This window comes from Ammospiza nelsoni, chromosome 19 (assembly GCF_027579445.1).
Source record: "Ammospiza nelsoni isolate bAmmNel1 chromosome 19, bAmmNel1.pri, whole genome shotgun sequence".
NCBI classification, from domain to species: domain Eukaryota; kingdom Metazoa; phylum Chordata; class Aves; order Passeriformes; family Passerellidae; genus Ammospiza; species Ammospiza nelsoni.
The window spans coordinates 4,440,258-4,463,806 of record NC_080651.1 but is presented as its reverse complement, the minus strand read 5'-3'; the positions used below and the strand labels follow the sequence as shown (position 1 = coordinate 4,463,806).

The window sequence follows — 23,549 nt, the reverse complement described above, 5'->3', positions numbered from 1 at the left end:
GATATATCCTTTCTCTATCTTTAGGATAGTTTTAGAATATAATTTATATTATAGTATAATATATTATAGTATATAATATAGTATATAATATCATAGTATAATATAGTATAGTATAATATAATATTATCATAAAATAATAAACCAACCTTCTGAAAACATAAAGTCAAATTCTCATCTCACCTCACCGTAAAAACCTCACAACACCACAGTGCTGCTCTCCCCAAACTGGGGCTGCTCGGGGCCCCTGGAACCTGCAGAGTGGGAGTTATCCAGCTGGGCTTGCTCTGATCCATCCACTCTCCTCTCATCCCTGCTGCCGCCCTTCCTGCTGAGCAGCTTTTCATGCTCCTCCTTCTTTTTGTCTCTGAGACTTGCACAAAGTTCTTGAGGAGCAGAACTGAACTGTGCTTTCTGCCCTGCTCCACCTTTCTCTTCCCTTCTGGAGTTAGGTTCCACATGAAATTCTTCACAAATTCTGGCCTGTTCAGTGGAGACAGAGGCTGTGCTGATCCTTTCGCTCTCTCCAGACCCACAGGACACCTGTCCCAGGTGTGGGGACAGAGCTCTCCTGGTTCCACAGGATCCTCTGCTGGTCATGGTGCTAATCCCTGTGCTCTCCAGGGGCACTGGCTTTGGTGGCCTTGGACCATATTTTATCCAGCTGAGGTCTCTCATGGATGTGGGGCCATCAGTAACTCAGCCCAAGTGACCTTTGGATGGAACCAGAGTGCAGAGTTGTCTAGAGAGGGCAATTAGCAAATCAAGTAGCAAACTGTGCAGAGCCATAAATATCATAATTGAGTTGTGCCTGCTGCTCTCCTGGACTTTCTAAATACCCACAATAGACTGTAAATTGCTATAAATAAACAGGCAGGGAAATGAAATCTATTTTTTGCTGGAGTAGATTCTGTTTGTGATTTCACTCTTGTAATTTTATTTTTTTTTTCTTTTCAGTCTTGTGGGAATATTTATAAAGGCCTTTCCCAGACAGGAGCCTGGGGCTGTTTTGATGAATTTAACAGGATCTCAGTTGAAGTCCTTTCTGTGGTTGCTGTACAGGTAAGTGGAGAAAAGCTTGTGGATAAATACAAGCGAGACTTCCTTCCCTCCCTCCCACAGGGCCAGAACAGAGGATTTGAGTCCTGGGGAACTTCAGTGCTGAAAATTGAGTTGCTAAAATTTCAAAGTTCTTCTGGTCACCAGTGTCAGCTGTGAGTGCAGGTTTTGGGATCCCAGTGTTTGACTGAGGTGCTGAATTCATCCTAGACCCACTTTGGGGCTTGGCATTGCAGAAATTAAGGTCTACAGACCAGAAGTTTCTACACTTCTGTAAATGTCTTGGTCAAAGGAATTGTTCTGAACCCCTCCACGAACTCCTCACTTTCATCCCTCTTTGTCTCATCATTGAACCTCCTCTGATGTCCCAGAGAAATCCCAGGCAGGTACAGGTATTTGCATGTCCTTCCCTCTCCACTTCCCTTCCATCAGGTTCTAGCTTAAAGTTGTCATTGAAAAACGCCTTTGAGGATCTTAAAATAAAAGGGGAAGCTGAACAAAAGAAGCCCAGATATGACTCAGCTGCTAATGATTCCCTGGCTCCTGGCTGGAGCGTGGTGTCTGAGCGAGCAGGGCTGTCACTCCATCATCGCCTCTGCTGCTATTAGAGGGTAACCATGGTGATGGTTAATTGGCTGCCTTAGTCATGCAGCTCCTGTCGATGTGGGTCCTTACGCTGAGAAACTCCCTTAATTGCTTTGCTTTAAGGTGGCAAACGGGTGAGTTTAGGGCAGAGATAGATTCCTCCCTGATGAAGTGGTGTTAGGAGCTGCTCCCTTGGGAAGTGGGGAAGGAAGGTTTGGCTGTAATGGACTCGGAATGGGAGGTGGGCAGTGAGGTGGTGGAATGGAAGGTGGGCAGTAGGGTGGCCTGGCTGTGTTAGCTGTTTAGGAAAACACTTTTTTGTTGCCCTGATTTTTAAGATTTTTCTAAGCCTTCTGATGTTTATATTCTTGTAATGAACTTTCTCGTGCACTTTATGTTAATAACTTATTGTTTTGCATTCTTTTATGGAGGAGGAGAAATTTGATGGATTGTTGGTTTGTCCAGTGTCATTGGAGAGGTGGCACTGTCACCCTCCAATCCATTGTCACTTTTGGAAAACTATAAATGTTGGAGTCAGAAATTAAAAGTGCTCTTTTTTACCTTGGAGAGCTGCGTGTCCACGATATCATTTTGTGTCCTATAGCAACAGTTTTTTACAGAAAGAGTGATAAAGTACTGGAATGATCTGCCTGGGGAGGTGGGGGAGCCACCATCCCTGGGTTTGCTTAACAAAATATTGGATGTGGCCCTGGGTGCCAGGGTTTAGCTGAGGTGCTGGGGCTGGGTTGGACTCAATCTGAAAGGTCTCTTCCAATCTGGTCATTCTGGGATTCTGTGACTCACTCCATGGGAATGGAAGGTGGTCTGGCTGTAATGGAGCTCTTTGGAAAGTGGGGGATGAGAAGAACAAAGCTGCAATCAGACAGGTAGAAAAGACCAGCCAAGTGTCTTATGAAGCAAACTCTTGGAACTCTTTCAGTTTGACTGTCCAGTCTCTTCAGCCGTTTTCTGCTTTGTCAGAGTTGGATTGTGATGGGAGACACACAGATTTACCCCAAACAGTGCAGAAAGCTTTATGTGGTCAGCAAAAACCCAGACCAGAGCAGTAATAATCCCCACTCATCATGGGCCAAGAGCAGGGAGGGCAGCAGGGCTGTCTGAGGGTTTTCATAGCTGAACACCAACACTGAGCACTGCCCTGGTCCCCAGGTGAAGAGTGTGCAGGATGCCATCCGGGAGAAGAAGAAATCCTTCAATTTTCTCGGAGAAGACATTAACTTAGTCCCCTCAGTTGGGATTTTCATCACCATGAACCCTGGCTATGCAGGACGAACCGAGCTACCTGAGAATTTAAAAGCTCTCTTCAGGTGAGTTGAGGTCAGGTTTTGCGACCTGTGTGATAAAACTGGCAGAAATTGTCTTTTGGAACATCCAGACTTCATTTTGTTGGGAAATTCACTGGCATTGGGGATTCACAGATGGTTTCAGCCTTGTGCACCAAGCCTGGATGAGGGAATGCAGGGAGGACAAAGGAGCTCTGTCCTGTGCCATGGGAAAGGCACTGTGGGCAGACTGGGAGAGTCTCCAGTGGCTCACTGGAGAGGACCTGGAAGATAAAGCTACAAATCCACGGTCTTCAAGCTCTGTAGTCAATGCCTGCTCTGCAATCCTTTCCTGCCTGTCTCCCTAGGCCCTGTGCCATGGTTGTGCCAGACTTTGAGCTGATCTGTGAGATTATGTTGGTGGCTGAGGGCTTCCTCCAGGCCCGGGCCTTGGCCAGGAAATTCATCACACTCTACCAACTCTGCAAGGAGCTCCTGTCCAAGCAGGTGAGCCCTCTGATGAGCTCTGGATCCTCAAAATCAGGGATGTGACACTGTTCCGAATCCCCAAAATCAGGGATGTGACACTCTGCTATAGATCCTCCAAAATCAGAAATGTGACATTATGCTCTGGATGCCCAAAATCAGGGATGTGACACTCTACAATGACATTTGCAAACTGCTCTCCTGGAGGATCTTCAGGGACAGAAGCATTTGACCAACTGCATTAACCTCACTAGTTTTTGAATTGGAGAGATTTTTCAAAAGCCTCAAACGCCACCATGATTGGGGCAGTATTCAGTGACCCTTTGCTTTTTCTCTTAGTTCCTATTGATTCTCCTTCCTGCAAGGGGTTCATGATGACTGTTCCTCTCTTAGTCCAACTCAATACTTCTCTGTCATGTCAAGTGTTGACCATGTAAGGTCACCTCCACTGCAAAACCCTGGTTAATCAGATTTTAACTTGGCATTGTCTGCATAGATCAAAGCTGGGGTGAGTTGAATCAGGATTCCAGATGGAAAACCTGATCTTGCCTGTGCCAACATGAGCTGGGTGGGTTTCTGCCTTGTCACAGAAACTTTGTGCTGTGAAGCTGGAGGCCCTGTGGGAGCTTTGGCCACCCACACAAAGCAGTCAAGCTGTTGGGCTGTGCTCTGCAGGGTCTCAATGGAGCATAGATAGAAGGATTTACTTGTTGGATTCCTTGAGGATTCCTTTCCAGCAGTGTCCTCCCTGCCCCTGCTTGGTGGACTGTCCCCAGGACCAAATGTCCCTGGTAACCTGGTGATGGAGAAATTTGGCTGTCTCAGAATGGACTAACAAGCCTTTCACCTCAGTAGCTCCTGCAGAGCCAGGGCTCTGGCAGGCCTTGTTTAACTTGCACAAAGGCCAGTTTTTAGGGTTTAGGGGGAAAAAATTCCTTAAGTCTCCAGAGTGCAAGTCCTACTGCTGACTTAGTGCCAGCTCTGAGCCCATGTGATGGCATGAACAGCTGAATTATTTGGCTCCTTAGTGCTCTCCCTGGTGGAAAGCTCACCTTGTGAATTAGAGACTCAGGCTGGTGGAGGTCTCTGACCACGACACAAATAACGAATTTGGTTGCATTTCCATTGCTGACTGCTCTGGCAGCTGGGACTGCTGGTTTTTACCCCTGCCTGGGCATAAACTCACCCCTGTTTTTATTTCTTTCTTTCTCCCCCTCACAAAGGACCACTATGACTGGGGTCTGAGGGCCATCAAGTCAGTGCTGGTGGTGGCAGGCTCCCTGAAGCGTGCAGACCCCGAGCGGCCCGAGGAGCAGGTCCTGATGCGCTCCCTCCGTGACTTCAACATCCCCAAAATCGTGACAGACGATGTCCCAGTGTTCATGGGGCTGATTGGGGACCTGTTCCCTGCCCTGGACGTGCCTCGGAAGCGCGACCTGGATTTCGAAGCCGTGGTGAAGGAGGCTGTGCTGGAGCTGCGGCTGCAGCCCGAGGACAACTTTGTGCTCAAAGTAAGGGCAAGGGGTTTTCTGCTCTGTTGGGGTGGTGTGATGGTCCCCAGGAGGAGGTGAGAGATGAGGATTTGACTCCTTGTTCTCAGAAGGCTGATTTATTATTTTATGATATTATAGTAAACATATTATATTATATATTATATATGTTATATAATATATATAATATAATATAATATATATAATATAATATATATTATATAATATATATTATATATTACATATCATGTAGTATATATATGATATATATTAGATGTTTTCATATTAGATATTTTATTATATTATCATAAATTTTATATTATATATATTTTATAATATATTATACCTATTCTATTCTATTCTATTCTATTCTATTCTATTCTATTCTATTCTATAACTATACTAAAGAAAGAGAAAGGATACATCAGAAGGCTAGACAATAATGAATAATAAAAACCTATGACTGAGAGAGTCCGATACAGCTGGACTGGGATTCATCATTAAGTAAAAGCAATTCACATGCTGGGTAAACAATTCTCCAAATCACATTCTAAAGCAGCAAAACATGGAGAAGCTGAAGCTTCCCAGCTTCCCAGGAGAAAAAATCCTGACAAGGGATTTTTCATAAAATATCATGGTGACACTGCTTTACCTGCACTGTCATCAGCTCAACTGGGTTTTCTCAAAATCCCTTTGTGTGTCTGGGGCTCTTGTATAGAAATTTGTGACCCAGTGGGAGCTAATTTCACAGAATGATTTGGGTTGGAAGGAACCATAAAGGACATCTTATTCCAACCCTAAGCCATGGACAGGGACACTGTCCCTTTAGATTTTGCACATTTGAACTTCACTTTGGCGTGTCTGATCTCTGGGGTGTTTCCCCAGGTGGTGCAGCTGGAGGAGCTGCTCAGTGTCCGGCACTCCGTGTTCGTGGTGGGGGCTGCAGGCACAGGCAAGTCCCAGGTGCTGAGGTCCCTGCACAAAACCTACCAGAGGATGAAGCGCCGGCCCGTGTGGACAGACCTCAACCCCAAAGCAGTCACCAATGATGAGCTCTTCGGTGTCATTAACCCAGCAACCAGGGAGTGGAGAGATGGTAAATGTCCTTTCGTGGCTGAATTTGGAGATAAAAAGGATATTTTTAATGAAGCTCCTGAGTGGATGATGGGTCTCTGTGTGCAGGTCTCACAGCCCAGGTGCTGCTCCCAGCTGTGTGAGTGTTTGCTGTTGGAAGGACATGTAGGGTGTCACAGCTTTTTGGGAATTTATCTTTTTGCCATAAGAATAATCATTATGTTCGTTAACACCAATGCTTCCCAATTCCTAATTAAGGCAGGTTGTTTTTTGGGGCTGGGCTGCTGATGGGAGAGAATTCCCTCCTGCCCAGTGCTGTGCACTGAGGCCCCCCAAAAATTGTCATTTCCAGGTTTCTATGGCTGGACACTCCCAGCAGCATTTTTGAGGTGTTTTTTCTCTGAATATCCCTGCCTGATCTCCAGCACACAGTGTTTGCCAGGATGTTGATCCTGATTGCTCCTGAGGAGGATGAGATGAGCATTTAGACCTGCTGAAAGATTACAGAGATGCAAAGTGCAAACGTTGGCTTGTGACTAATCCAGAAAGGCAGCTTTGATTCCCTGGGAGCTGAGGAGGAGGTGAGGGAGGACAGCTCCATAAATCATCCTCGGCCAGAGGTCTCCAGGAGAAGGAGCTGCCACCACCTCCCCTTCCCCCTGCCACCACCCCTCCTGCCCCCTGCTCCGCTCCAGTGCCAGGGTTAATTTCTTTTTAATTGTGATTGGCCACCCTAAATCAAAGTGACAGAGGGAAGTGTGGGATGTAGCCAACCCTCTGCAGAGAGAGCTGCACATTAGGGATTGTGGATCAGGGGCTGTGGGTGGCACTGGACAGCAGGAGGGACATTGGCAGGTGGCTGTCCAGTGTTCTAAATCCTCTAATGCTTCAAGAGAACTTACAGGGCTCCTCTCTAATGGCCCAAGGGAGATATTTTCTGCATTAACCATTCCTGGAAATGTTGTTTCTTGGTGCCAAAGAGCAGCTAGGCCATTTTCAGCACAGCCTGACAGGAGATGATGTGTCCCCTTATGGATCAGCTCCTCCTTCTCCTCTTCCCGAGTTCATCCTGTCACTCATTTCTGCCAGCAGCTGGGAAGTTTGCACATGTTAGGTGGAAAAAGGCCCCACAAGGGAATCCTAAAAGTGCTATTTGTAGATCCAAACTCTCCTTTCAAATCCCAAGACCCCTCTGTGGTGTGGATGCCCAAGGTTGGGAGAGGGGCACTTCCCTCCTGCTGCCACCGTGGCTGTGATGCTCCCAGGCAGGAGCTGCTGCTGGCACTGGCAGTGCTGGAGAGGTTTCCAAACTGTGCCCAGCATGAGGAAAGGAGCCTAGGCAGAGCCAGGGAGGTGTTATTTATCTCTGACCCCCTCTGTAGCTGTGTGGCTGAGCTGTTCTGCACAAGCTTTGCTTGGGTCATGCAGTGCCACCGGCGGCTCCTGACCTGCATCCCAAGGGAATGGCTGGTCCTGGAGAAACAAAAAGCATGCCTGTCACAATTCTCAGGAGAGAGGCTGCTTTTAATGCTTGCCTGATGTTCCTTCATGCAGACCAGCCTTTCCCTAGGTATTTCCTCGTATGGAGGAGAGTGATGGTTTTGTGGAGCTCTCATTTGCCCTGCAGTACTTCTGCTCTGTTCCCAGCTTCTCACTCTTCTTAGCATTCATTATTTACTCCCCTTGAGACTCTGTATATTCTCTGTCTCCTTGATTTTACTGACATTTTGTTCTGTCACTCAATGTCAGTCTGGGCTTGTTCTCCCCTCAGTCTCACTAAACCCATGACCCAGTGTTTAAAGCATCTTGATTTTCCTCATATACTTCAAACCACAGGAAAAAATAAACCCAAATATAAGAATTTCCAAGGCATATTCAGATGGTTTTCTCTGCATCGTGTAGTTTGTGGGGTCTGTTTTCTCTGAGTACCTGCTCTTAATTTTTCCTATGTCTTATGGTTTTCAGTGGGAATGAAGTTCATGTAGGCCCACAGTCATTCTCAGTGATAATAACTCTGATAATATTTTTTTTCTTCAAAGCAGATCTCATTATACAGTATTATTTATGTCCAAATGGAAAGAGTTATGAATGTATAAGGGGAAAGCATAATTTTTAGGAAGCTGTTGGAAAAATCTGTTAGAGCAGGTGACAACTTCAATGTTCATCAACATATTCATGTCACCCTCCCAGGACTGTTTTCATCAATCATGAGAGAGCTGGCCAACATCTCACATGATGGTCCCAAGTGGATGGTACTAGATGGAGATATTGATCCAATGTGGATTGAATCTCTGAACACTGTGATGGATGATAATAAGGTAATGGATGTCAGGTAAAGAAGTAGGTATTCCTTGTCAGGGGTGATTCAGCCTGGGAGAAATGCAGATTGTAATAACATCTCCTGGAATAATGCAGCTGTGTTTCCTCAGACACACCAAACAATATTGCATAAAGGCAATGGTGCATGAGGGAAATAAAACTTATTTTCATTGGAATTTCCCTTTTCTGGAGAGGCGTGCATGTGAGTAATTGCAAATATCCTGATCATAACTTCAGGCCCTTTAGAAGTAGGTTAGGTACATAATTCTGTCTTTTCCCCACTCTGAGGAAGTGCTTTGGATTTGTGGAAGAGAGAAGGAGCATTCTGTGCCTGTCAGAAATCATGTCCTGGCATCCTGCTCCATCCCTCTGCTGGTCCTGGTGCCTCCTGTGGGCTCTCTCCAGCAGCTCCAGCTCCTCGCTGTGCTGAGCCCAGGGCTGGGGCAGCTCTGCAGGTGGGGTCTGGCCTGGATGGGGCAGAGGGGCAGAATCCCCCCTTGTCCTTCTAGGGCTGCAGCCCTTTGCTGCTGTGCCTCAAGGAGCTGGGCTGGGCAGCCAAGCCCAGCAGTTCCAAGTGCTAAACACTCTTCATTCCTGTTCCTGGCAGAGCTTCAGCTGTCTGTCTGTCTGTCTGCAGGTGCTGACTCTGGCCAGCAACGAGAGGATTCCTCTGAACCCCACGATGAGGCTGCTGTTTGAGATCAGCCACCTGCGCACGGCCACCCCGGCCACCGTGTCCCGGGCAGGTGGGTCCTGCTGGGCTGCACCTGGGGCTCTTTGCAGCCCTTTGTTGGCCAGTCTTAAGGGAAATATAGGTTGGATATCAGGAAAAAGTTTTTACAGAAAGGGTGATAAAGTGCTGGAATGTCTGCCCAGGGAGGTGGTGGAGTCACCATCCCTGGGTGTGTTTAACAAAGCCTGGATGTGGCGCTGGGTGTTGAGATGTTGGGGCTGGATTGGACTCAATGATCTTGAAGGTCTCTCCCAACCTGGTGATTCTGTGATTCTCTGAAAGCTGCCAGGTTGGAAGCACAGCTGCCTGTGGTGTGCAGGGAGTGTTCCTGAAGCTCACAGATACACTGAGGATCCCAATCTGCCATCGTCTTGGGGGTTTACTCAGAGTGTTCCCACTGCTGCTGTGGGGTCATGGCTGCAGCACTGCTGAGAGAACTCTCCTGCACAGCTCTGTGTGTGTCTGATGAGAAGAGAGCAGCCTCTGTCCCAAAGAGCTTTTGGAGCAGAGGATGGGAACGGGGAATGAAGGTGTCCCCTGGTGGCTGGTGCCCAGAGCAATAACAGGGCTCAGGCAACAGCATGTTCCGAATTTGGGGCAGGGTCATGAGAGGTGTCCTGGTTTTCTGAGTTGCATCTCTTCACTGTGAATGTGTCCCCTCTGCAGTGGGGCAGGAGGAGGGAGCAGGTAGTGAGAGACCAGGTGCATTTGACAGGGTTTCAGTTGTTTCAGTTAATGAGGGACCAAGTGTATTTGACAGGGTTTCAGTTGTTTCAGAGAGTAGCTGAAAGTTCCTGGTGAAAAAAGGGAGAGCCCCTGCTGTGTCCTTACCCTTGTCTCTTCTCCTGCACCTCAAGGGATCCTGTACATCAACCCCTCAGACCTGGGCTGGAATGCCCCCGTGAGCAGCTGGATTGACCGACGGGAGGTGCAGTCGGAGAGGGCCAACCTGACCATTCTGTTTGACAAATACCTGCCCGTGTGCCTGGACACCCTGAGAGCCAGGTACCCCTGCAGGCTGCCTTTGTCCCCTCCAGAGGGCAAGGGTTTGTGGTTATTAATTGTTTTGGTGTTTGTGAGGGTCCCCAGGATGAGGTGAGAGATGAGAATTGACTCCTTGTTTTCAGAAGGCTGATGTATTGTATTATTTATTTATATATAATATAAATTGTGTTATATTCATTATAATTTTAATATTTATTATAATTATGTTTGTTATAATTATATTGTTATATATAATAGAATTATTATCATTGTATTAGATTATATATAATATATCACAACATAATATAATATTATAATATAATATTATAATACCCATACCTGCAATTTCATTTAAAAAAATAAAAAGAACAAAAGTCAGTGAACAACTGAACCTGGGCGCCATCAGCCCCAACAAGGAGGTGTCAGGAGGAGCTGCATGAGTGCAAGTCTTGCTCTTTGGGACTGGGAGCTGGGAATCTTGCTGGGGAACTGCTCTCTGGGAGCCCAAACTTTAAAGCTTTTTGAGCAAAGCCCATCAAGCATCTCCAGCTCTCTGTGCTGAGCAATTGTCAGCCCATGAAATCCCCAGGATTAGCTGCACCAGCCCCGAGCTGAGTATTTTGGTAGCTTGCTTAATTCAGAAATTGTAGAACCAACCTTTCAAATAGCTCTAATTACTTTATGGAGGACTTCAGTGCTGCTACAATATTAGTTTGGAATTCTGTAAGTGTAGCTTAAACGAATGTAAAATGGCAAGATGAAAGGTTTTATTTTATTACTCCTCTATTTGACCGCTTTTGAACTCCTGGTGCTCCCAGGAAGTCATCGCCTTCAGCAACTCCTCCATTTTACTTCTTTCAAGAGGATCAAAGTTTTTAAATGCCTGAAACTTCTGATTACTGTTATTATGTGTGTGTGTGCCAGTGCCAGCAGGGCCAAGCAGAGGATGGGTGTTCTCTTCTTCCTGCTGACAAGGAAAATACTGATATTCTGCCAAAGCATTCCTGCCTTGCTTTCCTGGGCTGGGAGCAGCCCTGGTGCTTCACCCAGTTATATTTCCCAATTATGTTTTCCATTTCCATCCCTCAGATTTAAGAAGATTATTCCCATTCCTGAGCAGAGCATGGTTCAGATGCTGTGTTACCTGCTGGAATGCCTCCTGACAGAGGACAACACCCCTCCTGACTGTCCCAAGGAGCTTTATGAACTTTACTTTGTCTTTGCTGCTGTCTGGGCCTTTGGTGGCTCCATGTTCCAGGACCAGGTAAGAAGAGATGTGAAGATCCGCAATTTTCAAGAGACCTTTTATTGCCTTTTTTTCCCTATTTTTTTTCTATTTTCCCAGACCTAAAGCTGTGTCAGTGCTGGTGTTTGACCTGGAAACCTGAACTAAACAATCCTTTTCATGAAAGGCCTCATTATCCAGGTGGTAGCACTGGAGAATGGCCAAGTTCAGTGTAGTGCTCCCTTGGTGCCATCACCTTGAGGCTGTGGAGAGCCAGACCAGCTTTCATGGTCCTTATGGAAGATTTAACCCTCCATTGCCTGGATGCCAGCTGGGAAAACCTCAGCCCTGCTTCTTTCAGTGACTTTTAAGCCAAGCCTGGGGGGCATGGTTTAATTCAGAAAATGGCCCTTGCCCAGCAGCTTCCTCCAGCCCCTCACTGTAGCTTGAGCATGGTTGGTGGCACTTGGACATGGCATTCCCGTGCCACAGCAGCCAGCCCTGGCATGGCAGGGCTTGGCACAGCCGGGTGTGTGGCAGGAGGAGCTGGGAGCAGGCTCAGCATCCCTCTGGGAGGATTCTGGGCGTTGCTGCTCTGTAAATGTCAGGCAGGAGAGCGTGAGCAAACGGCGTCCGAGCGAGGGGGAGCCTGATGAAAAATGATCCAATATAAAAGCTGTTTATTGCTCCCTGCTGAAGGTGCCCTTCCTGGTGACCTTTTGCTGCTGAAATGTCAGGAGAAACAGGCTGGAAGGCTTCCCACTGCTCGGTGTTTGTTGGTGGGGAGCGGGGCCCCTCTATAAAAGCAGATGATAGATTTGCCATTTTCAGGCCCTCAAATTAGCAGAAATCCACACGGGGTTTTTGTTAAGGAAGCAGTTTGAGCTCGACACCATTCTGGCAATAGAGCTGGGGCTGGGACTGCTCCACTTAAGGGCTCAGCCCCTCCCAGCACTGGGAGCAGGGCGAGGCAGCACTGTGAGAAAGCTTTTAGCAGTGCTGCACATCCCTTTTCTGCTGCCAGGTTGAGGAGTTGTGACAGCAGGAGGAAGGAGATTACAGTCATTCTGCCTCTCTGGGCAGCACGAGACTGCAAAACCTTGGATGCTAATGATGTGGTTTTCAAATCCTCTGATCTTTTGATGTGTGGTGGCTCGGGGAGCTTTTCAGAGGACACTCAGTTCAAAGCCAGGTTTCTTGTGGGAGCCTGAGCAGTCCCTGGTCCCACCTGCTCCCAAAAACCTCTGTGGTGACAATGGGAGGTGAGACCTAATAGAGATGCCCCAGGAACAAACTGCGCTGCTCAAACTGGCTCAGTGATGCGTGTGCTCTCTCCCAGACATCTTTGTAGCAGCACTTTCCCCCTCCTTCCCCCCTTGTTTCTCCCCAGGGCTGAGGGCTGCAGTCCCTGTGCTCTGCGTGGGAAGGGTTCACACAGTGGCTGGCCCAGTTTCACAGAGGAGACCTGAGGCAGAGAAGGGGACTAAGTACATTTTGCAAATCCTGACTCAGTGTCTAAAGGAAAAACTGTCACCCCAGCTCCAAAAGAAAAGTTCAGATGCTTGAAGATCTCCATGCATGGAGGGATAGAAGGGGGAAAAGCAGGAAAGCAGGAGCTTGCTGGGTTCTGTGCCAGCAACCACTCTCCCATTCTTTGCTGAACTGGGGTCTGCTGCTCCTGCTTGGAAAGAGTCCAGAAAACAACAACGAAGTGTTTGCAGGGTGGTGTGATTTATGAGGAAGAGATTTGGTATGCATGCTCTGACTGTCCATGGCCACGGATGGAGATGAATGTGGTGTCCTTGTCTGTTGGAAGAAGTAGGCACCAAAAATCAATCAAGTGTCTGTTTAGTCATAGGCACGTATTTCTCTTTTTCAAATTGATCCATCTGTCTAATCTCAGACATACTAGGAGTGATCAACACACAGGATGAATTATTTAGGGGTATAAATAGGAGTGATGAGAAAAAATGAAGAAAATGAAAAATTAGACTTAGTAATAGGAAAAAGGATAAGATTGTTATGCTGTGGAATATATTTTTAAGAACTAATCCCACTCTGGTGGACTCGGATAAATAATATTCTCCATCTTTAATGAATTTCTCTGGATTTGTCTAATTTCTCCTCTCTTTATCTGGCAGCTCGTGGATTACAGAGTGGAGTTCAGCAAGTGGTGGGTGGCAGAATTCAAGACAATCAAGTTCCCTTCTCACGGCACAGTCTTTGACTTTTACGTTGATCCAGAAGCAAAGAAGTTTGAGCCTTGGTCTAAACTCATCCCCCAGTTTGAATTTGATCCAGAGGTGCCACTGCAGGTAGGTGACCCCAGCACCTACTGGGCTGGAGGAGTTCCTGTGTTTCAGTGACTGAACGTGGGTGTTTCAATGAAGTCTGGTGAAAGGCCAGGCACTGATGGAATTCTTTATTGGATTCAACTAAATCACCCATCTTTTCTTGCTGTGCTTTGGCAGTAACAGCACAACCTCCATCCATCTTCCAAACATGAGTGATGTACAGCAGGGGCAGGGAGCTGCTGTGCCCAGGGTGGTGACACAGAGCAGGACAAAGCCTCTGAGACACCAGTACTTGTTGTCATTCTTGTGGCTGTAAGCAGAGATGGGTTTATGTTTGTGCCAAGAAAAGAGTTCCTCAGGTAGTGAATTGTGCTTGCCAGTTGCACTCCTGTGTTTTTTCAGAAGTTCCACAGTGAGCAGATGACTTGCAAAAATCATCACTGATTTAGCAAGGTGTGATTTTGTGGGGAGATCCAACTGCTGTTCCCAGGGGTGTGGTGGTGTTTGCAGGGGTCCCAGGATGAGGGAAGATATGAGCATCTGACTTCATGTTTTAGGAGGCTGATTTATTATGTTATGATATATATTATATTAAAAGAAAATGATATATTAAAACTATATTAAAAGAATAGAAGAAAGGATTCATCAGAAGACTAGCAAGGAAACAAATGGAATGATAATAAAATCTTGTAACTGAGCAGAGAGTCTGAGACAGCTGGACTGTGATTGGCCATTAATTAAAAACAACCACATGAGACCAATCACAGATGCACCTGTTGCATTCCACAGCAGCAGATAATCATTGTTTACATTTCATTCCTGAGGCCTTTCAGCTTCTCAGGAGAAAACATCCTAACAAAAGGATTTTCCATAAAATATGTCCATGACACAGGGTCACCCCTGAAAAGATAAATTTTAATGGCTGGCAGCATTAGATATTGATTTGATGGTTCCACAACCATCATTCCTTCCCTAAAAGGCTAAAACCTGAAAGTGGCAGGGCAGGGCCACTGAGGTGGTGCTGTGCTGTGCCCCCAGGCCTGCCTGGTGCCCACGGCTGAGACGGTGCGGGTGCAGTTCCTGGTGGCCAGGCTGCTGCAGCGCCGGCGCCCTGTGCTGCTGGTGGGCACGGCTGGCACGGGCAAGTCCGTGCTGCTGGGGGACACGCTCTGCTCGCTGGACACCGATGCCTTCCTGGTCAAGAAGGTGCCCTTTAACTACTACACCACCTCTGCCATGCTGCAAGGTAAGCTCTGAAACTGTGCTGGGGGGGTTAGGGTTGGATATCAGGGGGAATTTCTGTGCACAAAGGGTGGTTGGGGATGGGAATGGGCTGCTCAGGGAGGTGGTGGAGTCAGTGTCCCTGGAGGTGTTTAACAAAGCCTGGATGTGGCACTCAGTGACATGGTTTAGTTGACAGGGTGGTGTTAGGTCACAGATTGGACGCGATGATCTCAAAGGTCTTTTGTAGCCGGGTTAATTCTGTGACATTCTGTGTGATTCTGTAACATTCTGTGTTTCTGTGGTATTCCTGGGGCACCCATTGTGGTTTGGAGCTGATGTGCACTGGGATCTGAAGGAAAGACCCCTGGGTGAGTTGCCCATGTTTTTGTGGGCACACTCACAATCCTACAGTGAATCTCTCTGCTCAGCAGAGCCCTGCTTTTGTGGAGATGATGTTTTCCAACCTAAGGATTTGCATTCTTAACCCCACCACTCTGGTTCAGAGTTGTGCCAAAGCCCAGGCTTCAATCTGCTGCAGTTTTCATGGCTTGTATTTGACTTGAAGTGTTTTTAACATGCTGGAATTGAAGAATAAGATGGGTTTTTTGGAGAGGATCCAAACTGTCCTCGGTGTGCAGTGATGGGAGCTGCATCCCAATTAGCAGTGAGGATGGTGCTAATGGCCACGTGCAGGCTGGAAGCCAGGCCTGTTCCTGGGGCTGTGTTCCTCTCCTGCCACAGCCTAACATGTCCCACATCAAGTGCCACCCCCTGCCCAGGGACACAGAGCTTGCTGGCCTGGGGGGCTCAGACCCCTGAGGAATTTCTTGCCCCAGGGAAGCCCTTCAAGAAAAAAACAATGGGTAAAACCTCCTATTTTGGCAATTCTCACAGCCATGGGCAGTGTGATGGGTGCAATCTCCCTTTTTCCTTTTCCCCCTGGAGTGGGGAGTGCCCTGGCTTGGGAGGGGGCTCAGCTGCGTGTTCCCCACCTGCCCAGGTGAGCGTGTGCAGGTGTGGGGCAGGTACAGGGTGTCCCTGCTGCTCTGAGCTCCAGGCTGAGCCCTTCCCTTCCTTCCTCTGCAGAGCCCAGCACATCTTCATCACAGGGAAGTGTGATTTATGCTGCCTGGCATCCTTCCCCACTGCTCATTTTTTAGTTAATTTGTCCCTTTTTGTGGAGTTTGTCAGTTGGCTGCTTTTTTTTCATCCCCAGCAGGTGCCTCTTTAGATTTGTAAAATGTGAATCCAAAGCAGTTTGGGATTCTAGTTTTTATTTACTTTGCAAAGAGCCAACCTGAAAGCTAGGCATTTTTAGTCATGATGCCTGTTGGGACAGAGGTTTTTTAAGGTGCAGAGCTGCACTCTTGAGGGGAAGCACAGGGATGTGGTTCAAACAATCATTGTGGACCTGTAGCTTACAGATTTTCATGTGCATGGGGGTTAACAGGAGCCAGATTCTCTCTGTACCCAAACCTGAGCATATTTTGGGGATTTTCTTTGGTTTATTGTGACCAAATCCCATTTCCTGTGGAGCCTGGACCTCTGGTGTGCTGGTCCATGCCCTCTTGGACCTCTGCTCCTCCATCAGCTCCATCCCTGCCCTCGTTCCCCACCTTCCCCCTCCAGATCTGCCTTGAAAAAATGAGACTAAATGGTGATTTTGGGGTTGGGTACTCTTTCCCCCTTGGCCATCAGGGTGAGAGGGGCCACACTTGCCAAATCTGAGTGTTTGAGGGGCTGATGGAGATGTGTCAGGAGCCCAGAGCAGGGACCCTGCAGGATTATTGTGGGATAAGCTTTGAATTAAAATGCAACTTCCACAAACATGTCACTTCATCCCCAGTAATTGCATTTCACTATGATGAATCTCCTGCATCCTTGTTTAACCTCGAAAAGGGCTGATTTTATGTGTTAATTAAGGCCTAATTAAATTTAAATTAAATGCTTATTTGAAACACTTAATTTGACTTGCTACCAGAAATTTCAAATATTGTGGTTTTATTGAAGGGGGAGAGAGACTCCACTGAGGAAAAATCTATCATTTTTCTAAGCGTAATTCATGGCTTTGTGCAGAAGTGTCTGTGACAAGAAAACAGCTGAATTCTTAGTGGGTAACCAGGCTGTCTGCAGGGCACCCAAGCAGGAAACAAATGGGGTTTTAAAAGATTCGTGGTCTGAAAAAAAAAAAACAACCCAGAATATAAATTTTCCCTAATAACTTTTGCCCTTGATAAGGGATGGCTGAAGTGTGCATTTGCACAAAATTTTTATCAAAACTCCCAGTTGTCCCTAATTACAAAGGATTGCTCCTTGCCTTGCTGCTGCTTACAGGAGTGGCGATAACCCCAAAAATCTGACAGTGAAATAAATTCTGCCTCCATCTCCAGGAGGGCTGGGAGCACCTGGGAGTGAGGATGGGCTCCAGGAAAGCTTCTGGCAGGAAATTCACCCCAGAAAAGCTGCTGCTGTTTGCTTTGCCCCTTCCTGAGGCAATAAAGGTTGCTCAGGCCACAGTGAAAGAAATCAATAACCTATAAAACATTTTATGCAGCAGTGTGGGGTGATCTGCATTAAATATCACTCCAGCATTGTAAATACTCCCAATATGCTACAGTCTAGAGCAGCATATAACCTCAGCCTTCTGCTAAAACAAATGGGAATTTTCCAGAGCTTCCAAATGAGTTTTCTCTTCGTGCTCTTCCTTCCTAAAAAGCCACAAATATCACAGGTGAGCTGGGAGGGCTGGGGCTCCCTGCAGCAGGCTGAGCACTCACCCCAGTCCCTCCTGCCCCTACAGGTGTGCTGGAGAAGCCTCTGGAGAAAAAGGCTGGCAGGAATTACGGCCCCCCAGGCACCAAGAGGCTGGTGTACTTCATGGATGACCTGAACATGCCCCAGGTGGATGCCTATGGGACTGTGCAGCCCCACACCCTGCTCAGGCAGCACCTGGACTATGGACACTGGTACGAGGCTGCTGGATTGCTCTGGGGTGGCTAACTGGGAGATCTGCACTGCTAAAAGCAAGGAAAGCAGAAGTATTGACACCGGCTGGGGTCTGTGTACAAATCACAAACAGGACAGGACTGCTGGGAACTTGCCTTGAGCTGTTCTATTTTCCAGCATCAGTCTCATTACATGATTATGACAATGGGAAGATGCCACCAGCTCACATCCCAGGCAGCAGACACAGAATTTAATGTTACAACTCACTTTAAAAGTTTTTTGACCAATCACACAAAGCAAAAGCACATTGACAGTAGTTCTATCCAACCACTATAAGCACAGGTACCTTTGGTTAAACAATACTTGTTTATTTCGAATACAATACCTGCTTATGAGCCTTAAAACACAATGCACAGAGCTCCATTATTAAGCTTAGAACTCCCTAATATCTCACTAGATAAGCTTTTCTGTAGCTTAGGGAGTTATTCTAGACAAGCATTAATACACAGACCATTGTTCTATTTGTCCCTGCTTTTCTACAGTTTAAATAATTTTTCTGCTGACCAATCTCATGGCTGCTGCTTAGCTCTCATCACAGTTCTGCTGCCTCTGAGACCTTCTGCAGCTTTCCCAAAACCCTCTGATTTTGTAGATTCCCACAAGGCATAATATTTGATTGAAGCCCATATTTCCCTTAAGCTGTCATCTAACAAAAAATTATTCTTCTTCACATTAAAAGCAGCAGTGTGTGCGCTCGTGTTGTTTCGTGTGACAGTGACAGAGTCTCATGCTGTACTGACTGAGCTAGCTGGGCAGACACGGATTGTTACACCCAGGGGTGTGTGGTCACCATCTGTGGCTTTTGCTGTGCCCCAAGGTACGACAGGAGCAGGCTGTCCCTGAAGGAGATCAGCAATGTGCAGTACGTGTCCTGCATGAACCCCACTGCAGGGAGCTTCACCATCAACCCCCGGCTCCAGGTAAAGCCCTGCTCCATGGGTGGGTTGTTCAGGCTCAAGGCTTCAGACCCTGTTGTCGTTCAATCAGTGGAAACAGCATGAAGTGGCTAATTCCTGATGGAATTTCTCCCTTCTTTGTGTTTCCTCTTGTTTTACTGCCCAGTGGGAGGAAGAAGAAGTCACAAGTTCCCAGGCAGCTGGACACACACTCTCACACACTGTCTTCTGGTTCAGACAGGCAGATTTTTATCTTCCTCTAGCTGATAGTTACTGCTGGACCATAGTTCAGTTCTTGAAAGTCTTTTGGTGGTCGGACACTGGGAACTTGCAGCCCAGGGAAGTGGTGGAGTCACCAAGTCTGGATGTGGAGTCACCAAGTCTGGATGTGTTCAAAAATGAACTTCAAAATGGCACTCCACAGTATGCTTTGGGATTTGTTCAAAGGTTGGACTTGACCTCAGAGGTCTTTCTAACCTTAACTATTCTGTGTTCTCTTCCTCTGCAAGGGAGACCTTTTATTCTTCATGAATAAAAGGTCTTCTTGAGGTGGCACCTTCTGGGGCTACTCCTACCAGAGACAGGCCTGGGCTTCACCACGGGTCTGTGGGGCCTTCAGACCTCTCAGCTCTTCAATGGACTGAGCTTCCCTTGTGAAATGTCACCAAAAATCCCTTGTTCAGCCAGCAGAAGGTGTCTCCTGCCAGCTGTCCTCTGCTGGGAATTTGGAGGGGGACATAGTTCTGGTGGACTTCAAGTCATGGGATCATAGAGCATCCCAGGTTGGAACAGACCTCAAATGATCATCTGGGCCAGCCTTTCCTGGGAAGTGGAGCCCAGATGAGAATGTTCAGTGCTGTGGCCAGCCACAGAGAGGGCACTGACCTGGGAGGTGGTTTCCATCTCTCTGACCTTTCCACCTCTCACTTTCTCTTCCTCAGCGTCACTTCTGTGTCTTCGCTCTCTCCAACCCTGACCAGGACTCCTTGTCCAGGATCTACAGCACCATCTTGGTGCAGCACCTGGCCAATGGGAACTTCTCAGAGGCTGTGCAAAAATCAGCCCAGCAGCTCATTGCCCTGGCCCTGGGGCTGCACAGGAAGGTGGCTGCCACGTTCCTGCCAACAGCTGTCAAGTTCCACTACGTCTTCAACCTCAGAGACCTCTCCAATATCTTCCAAGTAAGTGCAGCTCCTGTCCTATGCCATTTGGAGTTTGTGCCTGTGTCACAGGCAGCTGAGGTCCCTCTGGCCCTTGGTGAGCCAAACACAGTGTCCCATTTAGCAATGACACAGCATGGGTGTCCCCTGGGCTCAGGGGGTGACCTGGGGCCATTTCCTGATCCCTGGTTGGTTTTGAATGGATTCCAGGGCCATCACCTATGACTGTGGGGGAAAATCAGTCAAAAGCTTATTTACTTTCCAGCCTCCTTTGGCCAATGGGGAGGGATGCACAGCTCCAGAAGGTGGTGTGGGTTTTGAGGGGTTTGAAGTCCTCTGGCTGGAAAAAGGACAAGCTGTAGAGAGCTTTGGGCTCCTACCCCAGCCCTTTGAGCAGTGGCTGTTGTCAGGGTGCTGGAGCTGGGCTTGTCTTGGTGATCTCCACCCCATGGTGTGGTGTGGGGGTCCATGGCACCACTCCACCACACTGGGAAGTTCCTCCTGCAAGGGGCAGGGGCTGGAGGCTCTGGGGGCTGCTGAACCTGAGGAGAGCACAGCTGGTTTTGGTTCAGCTGCTCTGCCAGAGCCAGGGCAGCTTGGTGGCTGTACCAGCATGTCCTCTCAGGTGCTCAGCATTGAGCATGCAGGCTGGCAGTTAAAGAGCTGATAAATCCATCCAAACCAGCTTTGATTTTACCACTGAAACTGAATTACCAGCTACTGTACCAAAGTGAAGTTGTTTAGCTCCAGAAATGTTGTCTTCCATCCTTGGTGAGATTTTGTTTTGCTGTTTTCCCCAGCAGTCTTATGCTTTGGAGCAGCTGGTGTTACTGCTCAAAGAGGCTTTCAGGCTGATTAATAAAATTTGATAAATTCCTGAGCAGCCACAACGAGGGTCAGCACTGTAGCCTGTTCGAAACCCCCAGCTGGTCATTTGTCACTGTCCTTGTTAACATCTGCTTCACCAAGTGGGCACGTGGAAGTTCAGAGCCTTGTGCCTGCCATCAGACAGGAGCTGGAGCAGAGACAGACAGGGAATCTGGGACCTTGAACAAGTGAATAACTCCACTGAGGCAGGAAGGAGTAAGGGCTGTCACTGTGCTCAGCTGAGCAGCAGCAGCTCAGAAATGAGATGTGGGTCTGGGGTAATCCTGCCTTCCAGTTAATCTGGGCTTTGGGAGGTGCAGGGAGAGAACATTTCAGAGAGAAGCATTTCAGTGGGAGGCTTCAAATTGTGCCAGGGTTGGGGGGCTAACAGAAAACATCCTGCCAGATCACATCCTGCCAAATCCCAGCTCTGGGCCAGAGGGTGACAGGAATGCTCCTCATTCTCCTTTCCAGGGCTTCGCCATCCTCTTTATTTGTTTGTTTCTTTTAAATGTTGGCCCCTATTCTCCATCCCAGATGCAGTGACCCACAGCCACGTGCCCTTCTTGCTTTTGGGTTGTGAGGGTCTTTAGAGGTAGTCCCTTTAAGAAAGATTGAGTGACTTTTAATTTTAATCAGTTTAGGATCTGATATGTTTTTCCTTCCTCTCTTTGAGATGTCAGCTTTTCTCACCAATTTTTTTTTTTCCGGAATAAATAAAATAATTTGACAGCTGTAATGACAGATGTGAAATCCAAACAATCTGAACCATGGACCAGTGAGCTGAGAGGGCCTGCTTTACATTGCTTTCAATTCATTTACTATTTAATGTATAAATAATTAGATGTTAGGAATAAAAGCTGTCTGTTTAATTCATACCATTGAAAACCCTGTGTGCTGTTAATAGGCTTAGTATAGGCGACACCTCTTTGAAATATAATTCTTTTATGCATTTTAATAGAGTTCATGGTAAACATACTGTGCTAAGCAGACAGCAACTGATATTTCCTGCAGGCAGAATGCACCTAATTAGAATTAATTGATTAAAAGAAAAAATAGCCACCAGTAACATTTCCAAACCTTTTTTTCCTTCTTGACAAAGCACCCATGGCATGGGGCTGGGATGGGAGAACCATGTGTCTGGGCTGGTGCCTGGCTCTGCAGGGCCCCAATGCTGAGAGCAGGACCCCAGCCTGGGCAGGGGAGGCTGGGTGAGGGATTAAAAGAGGTAATAATGAGTCTAAACCTTCAAAAGAAGGTGGGAAACATTCCCAGGGCTGTGGGCAGCAGGTTGAGGGAGGTTTCTACCCCTCTGTGCTGCTTTGTCAGACCTCACCTGAAAGACTTGTCCATCTCAGGGGTCCCAGCACCAGGGAAGCTCCCAGGAAGGAGCTGGAGCTGCTGGAAGGAGCCCAGAGGGACACCAGGATGGTCAGAGGGATGGGGCAGCTCTGCTGGGAGGAAAAGCTGAGAGAACTGGGGTTGTTCAGCCTGAGGAGTGCTCTGAAGTGAACTGACTGTGGTCTGAAGGGCTCTGAGAGAGCTGGAGTGGGACTTTGGGCAAGGGATACGGTGACAGGACAAGGGGGAATGACTTCCTACTGACAAAGCGGAGGTTTAGATGGGATCTTGGGAAGAAATCCTTGGCTGTAAAGGGTGGTGAAGCCCTGGCACAGATTACCCAGAGCAGCTGTGGCTGCCCCTGGATCCCTGGCAGTGCCCAAGGCCAGGTTGGACATTGAGGCTGGGAGCAGCCTGGGACAGGGGAAGGTGTCCCTGCCATGGCAGGGATGGCATGGCATGATCCTTAAGGTCCCTTCCAACTCAAACCCCTCTGGGCTGAGAAGCATCTTTGGGAGTTTTGGGTTCACAAAGGACACATTCCCTGGGTGTTTGGTGTGGGGTTGCTCAGGTGCAGGTGGCTGTGAGGGGGACTCAGCCTGGTGGTGCTGGGGTGGAATCCCTCAGGACCAAGCTGGGTTTCCTGGCTGTCTTTGCTCTCCACAGGGCCTGCTGTTCTCTACCCCTGAATGTCTGAAGCAGCCCCAAGACCTGGTGAAGCTCTACCTGCACGAGTCAAACCGGGTGTACCGGGATAGGATGGTTGAGGAAGTGGATTGGGACACTTTTGATAAAATCCAGCGGGAGATGGTGAAGAAATGCTATGATGTAAGTATGGAGGTCTGGTGAGGTCTAATACTGATGAGAATGGAACAGAATGGGTTTGTTGGAAGGGAGATCAGTTCTGGGGATTTTCCTTTCCCACTCTTTCATTCCTGAGCCTGTTTCCCCTTTTCCAACAGCAGGTGCAACCATGTGGACATAAAAAGGCTGGAACACCATAATTCCCTTGGAAGGTGGCTCAGAGCTGCAGTGGGCTTTCCTGCATTTGTTCTCTACTATTTTCTGCTCTTTTCCAGGACATTGAGGACACTTTAGAGCAGGCCAAACACATGAATATTTACTGCCATTTTGCCAAAGGCCTTGGGGAACCTGGCTACAGGCCAGTTCTAAGCTGGGAGGAACTGAACCAGATCCTCGTGGAAGCCTTGGACAGCTACAACGAAGTCAACGCTGCCATGGACCTGGTACTGTTTGAGGATGCCATGAGCCACGTGTAAGGGCTTTTCTGCCTTTATTCCCCCATCATTTGTCTGTGCAGATTGTTCTGTCGGGTTTCCTGGAGGATGTAGGAATATGGATCCATGGGCTGAGGCAAATAATTTGTAGTTCTACAGGGCGAAGTGCCAGGTCTGCACTCTGCATAAACATTTCTCAGACGTGACAACATTCAGGTGCTTTTGTGTCTTCCCTTGCCAGCCAGGACAGAACTGGTTGTACTGGGCTTTCCCCAAATGCTGACTGTT

At 47.8% G+C, this 23,549-nt stretch overlaps 1 protein-coding gene across 1 annotated transcript in view; it reads left to right on the top strand.

The window, feature by feature from the left end:
* Nucleotides 1–23,549, top strand: part of DNAH9 (dynein axonemal heavy chain 9) — a 147,415-nt gene that overhangs the window by 38,332 nt on the left and 85,534 nt on the right. The window contains exons 30-45 of the mRNA XM_059486095.1: nt 955–1,059; nt 2,812–2,969; nt 3,293–3,431; nt 4,634–4,921; nt 5,786–5,996; nt 8,165–8,292; nt 8,931–9,039; nt 9,884–10,031; nt 11,100–11,274; nt 13,377–13,550; nt 14,568–14,775; nt 17,554–17,719; nt 18,577–18,679; nt 19,597–19,836; nt 22,690–22,851; nt 23,103–23,299. Coding sequence (XP_059342078.1) covers nt 955–1,059; nt 2,812–2,969; nt 3,293–3,431; nt 4,634–4,921; nt 5,786–5,996; nt 8,165–8,292; nt 8,931–9,039; nt 9,884–10,031; nt 11,100–11,274; nt 13,377–13,550; nt 14,568–14,775; nt 17,554–17,719; nt 18,577–18,679; nt 19,597–19,836; nt 22,690–22,851; nt 23,103–23,299 — 2,711 coding nt within the window. The remainder of the gene's footprint in view (nt 1–954; nt 1,060–2,811; nt 2,970–3,292; nt 3,432–4,633; nt 4,922–5,785; nt 5,997–8,164; nt 8,293–8,930; nt 9,040–9,883; nt 10,032–11,099; nt 11,275–13,376; nt 13,551–14,567; nt 14,776–17,553; nt 17,720–18,576; nt 18,680–19,596; nt 19,837–22,689; nt 22,852–23,102; nt 23,300–23,549) is intronic.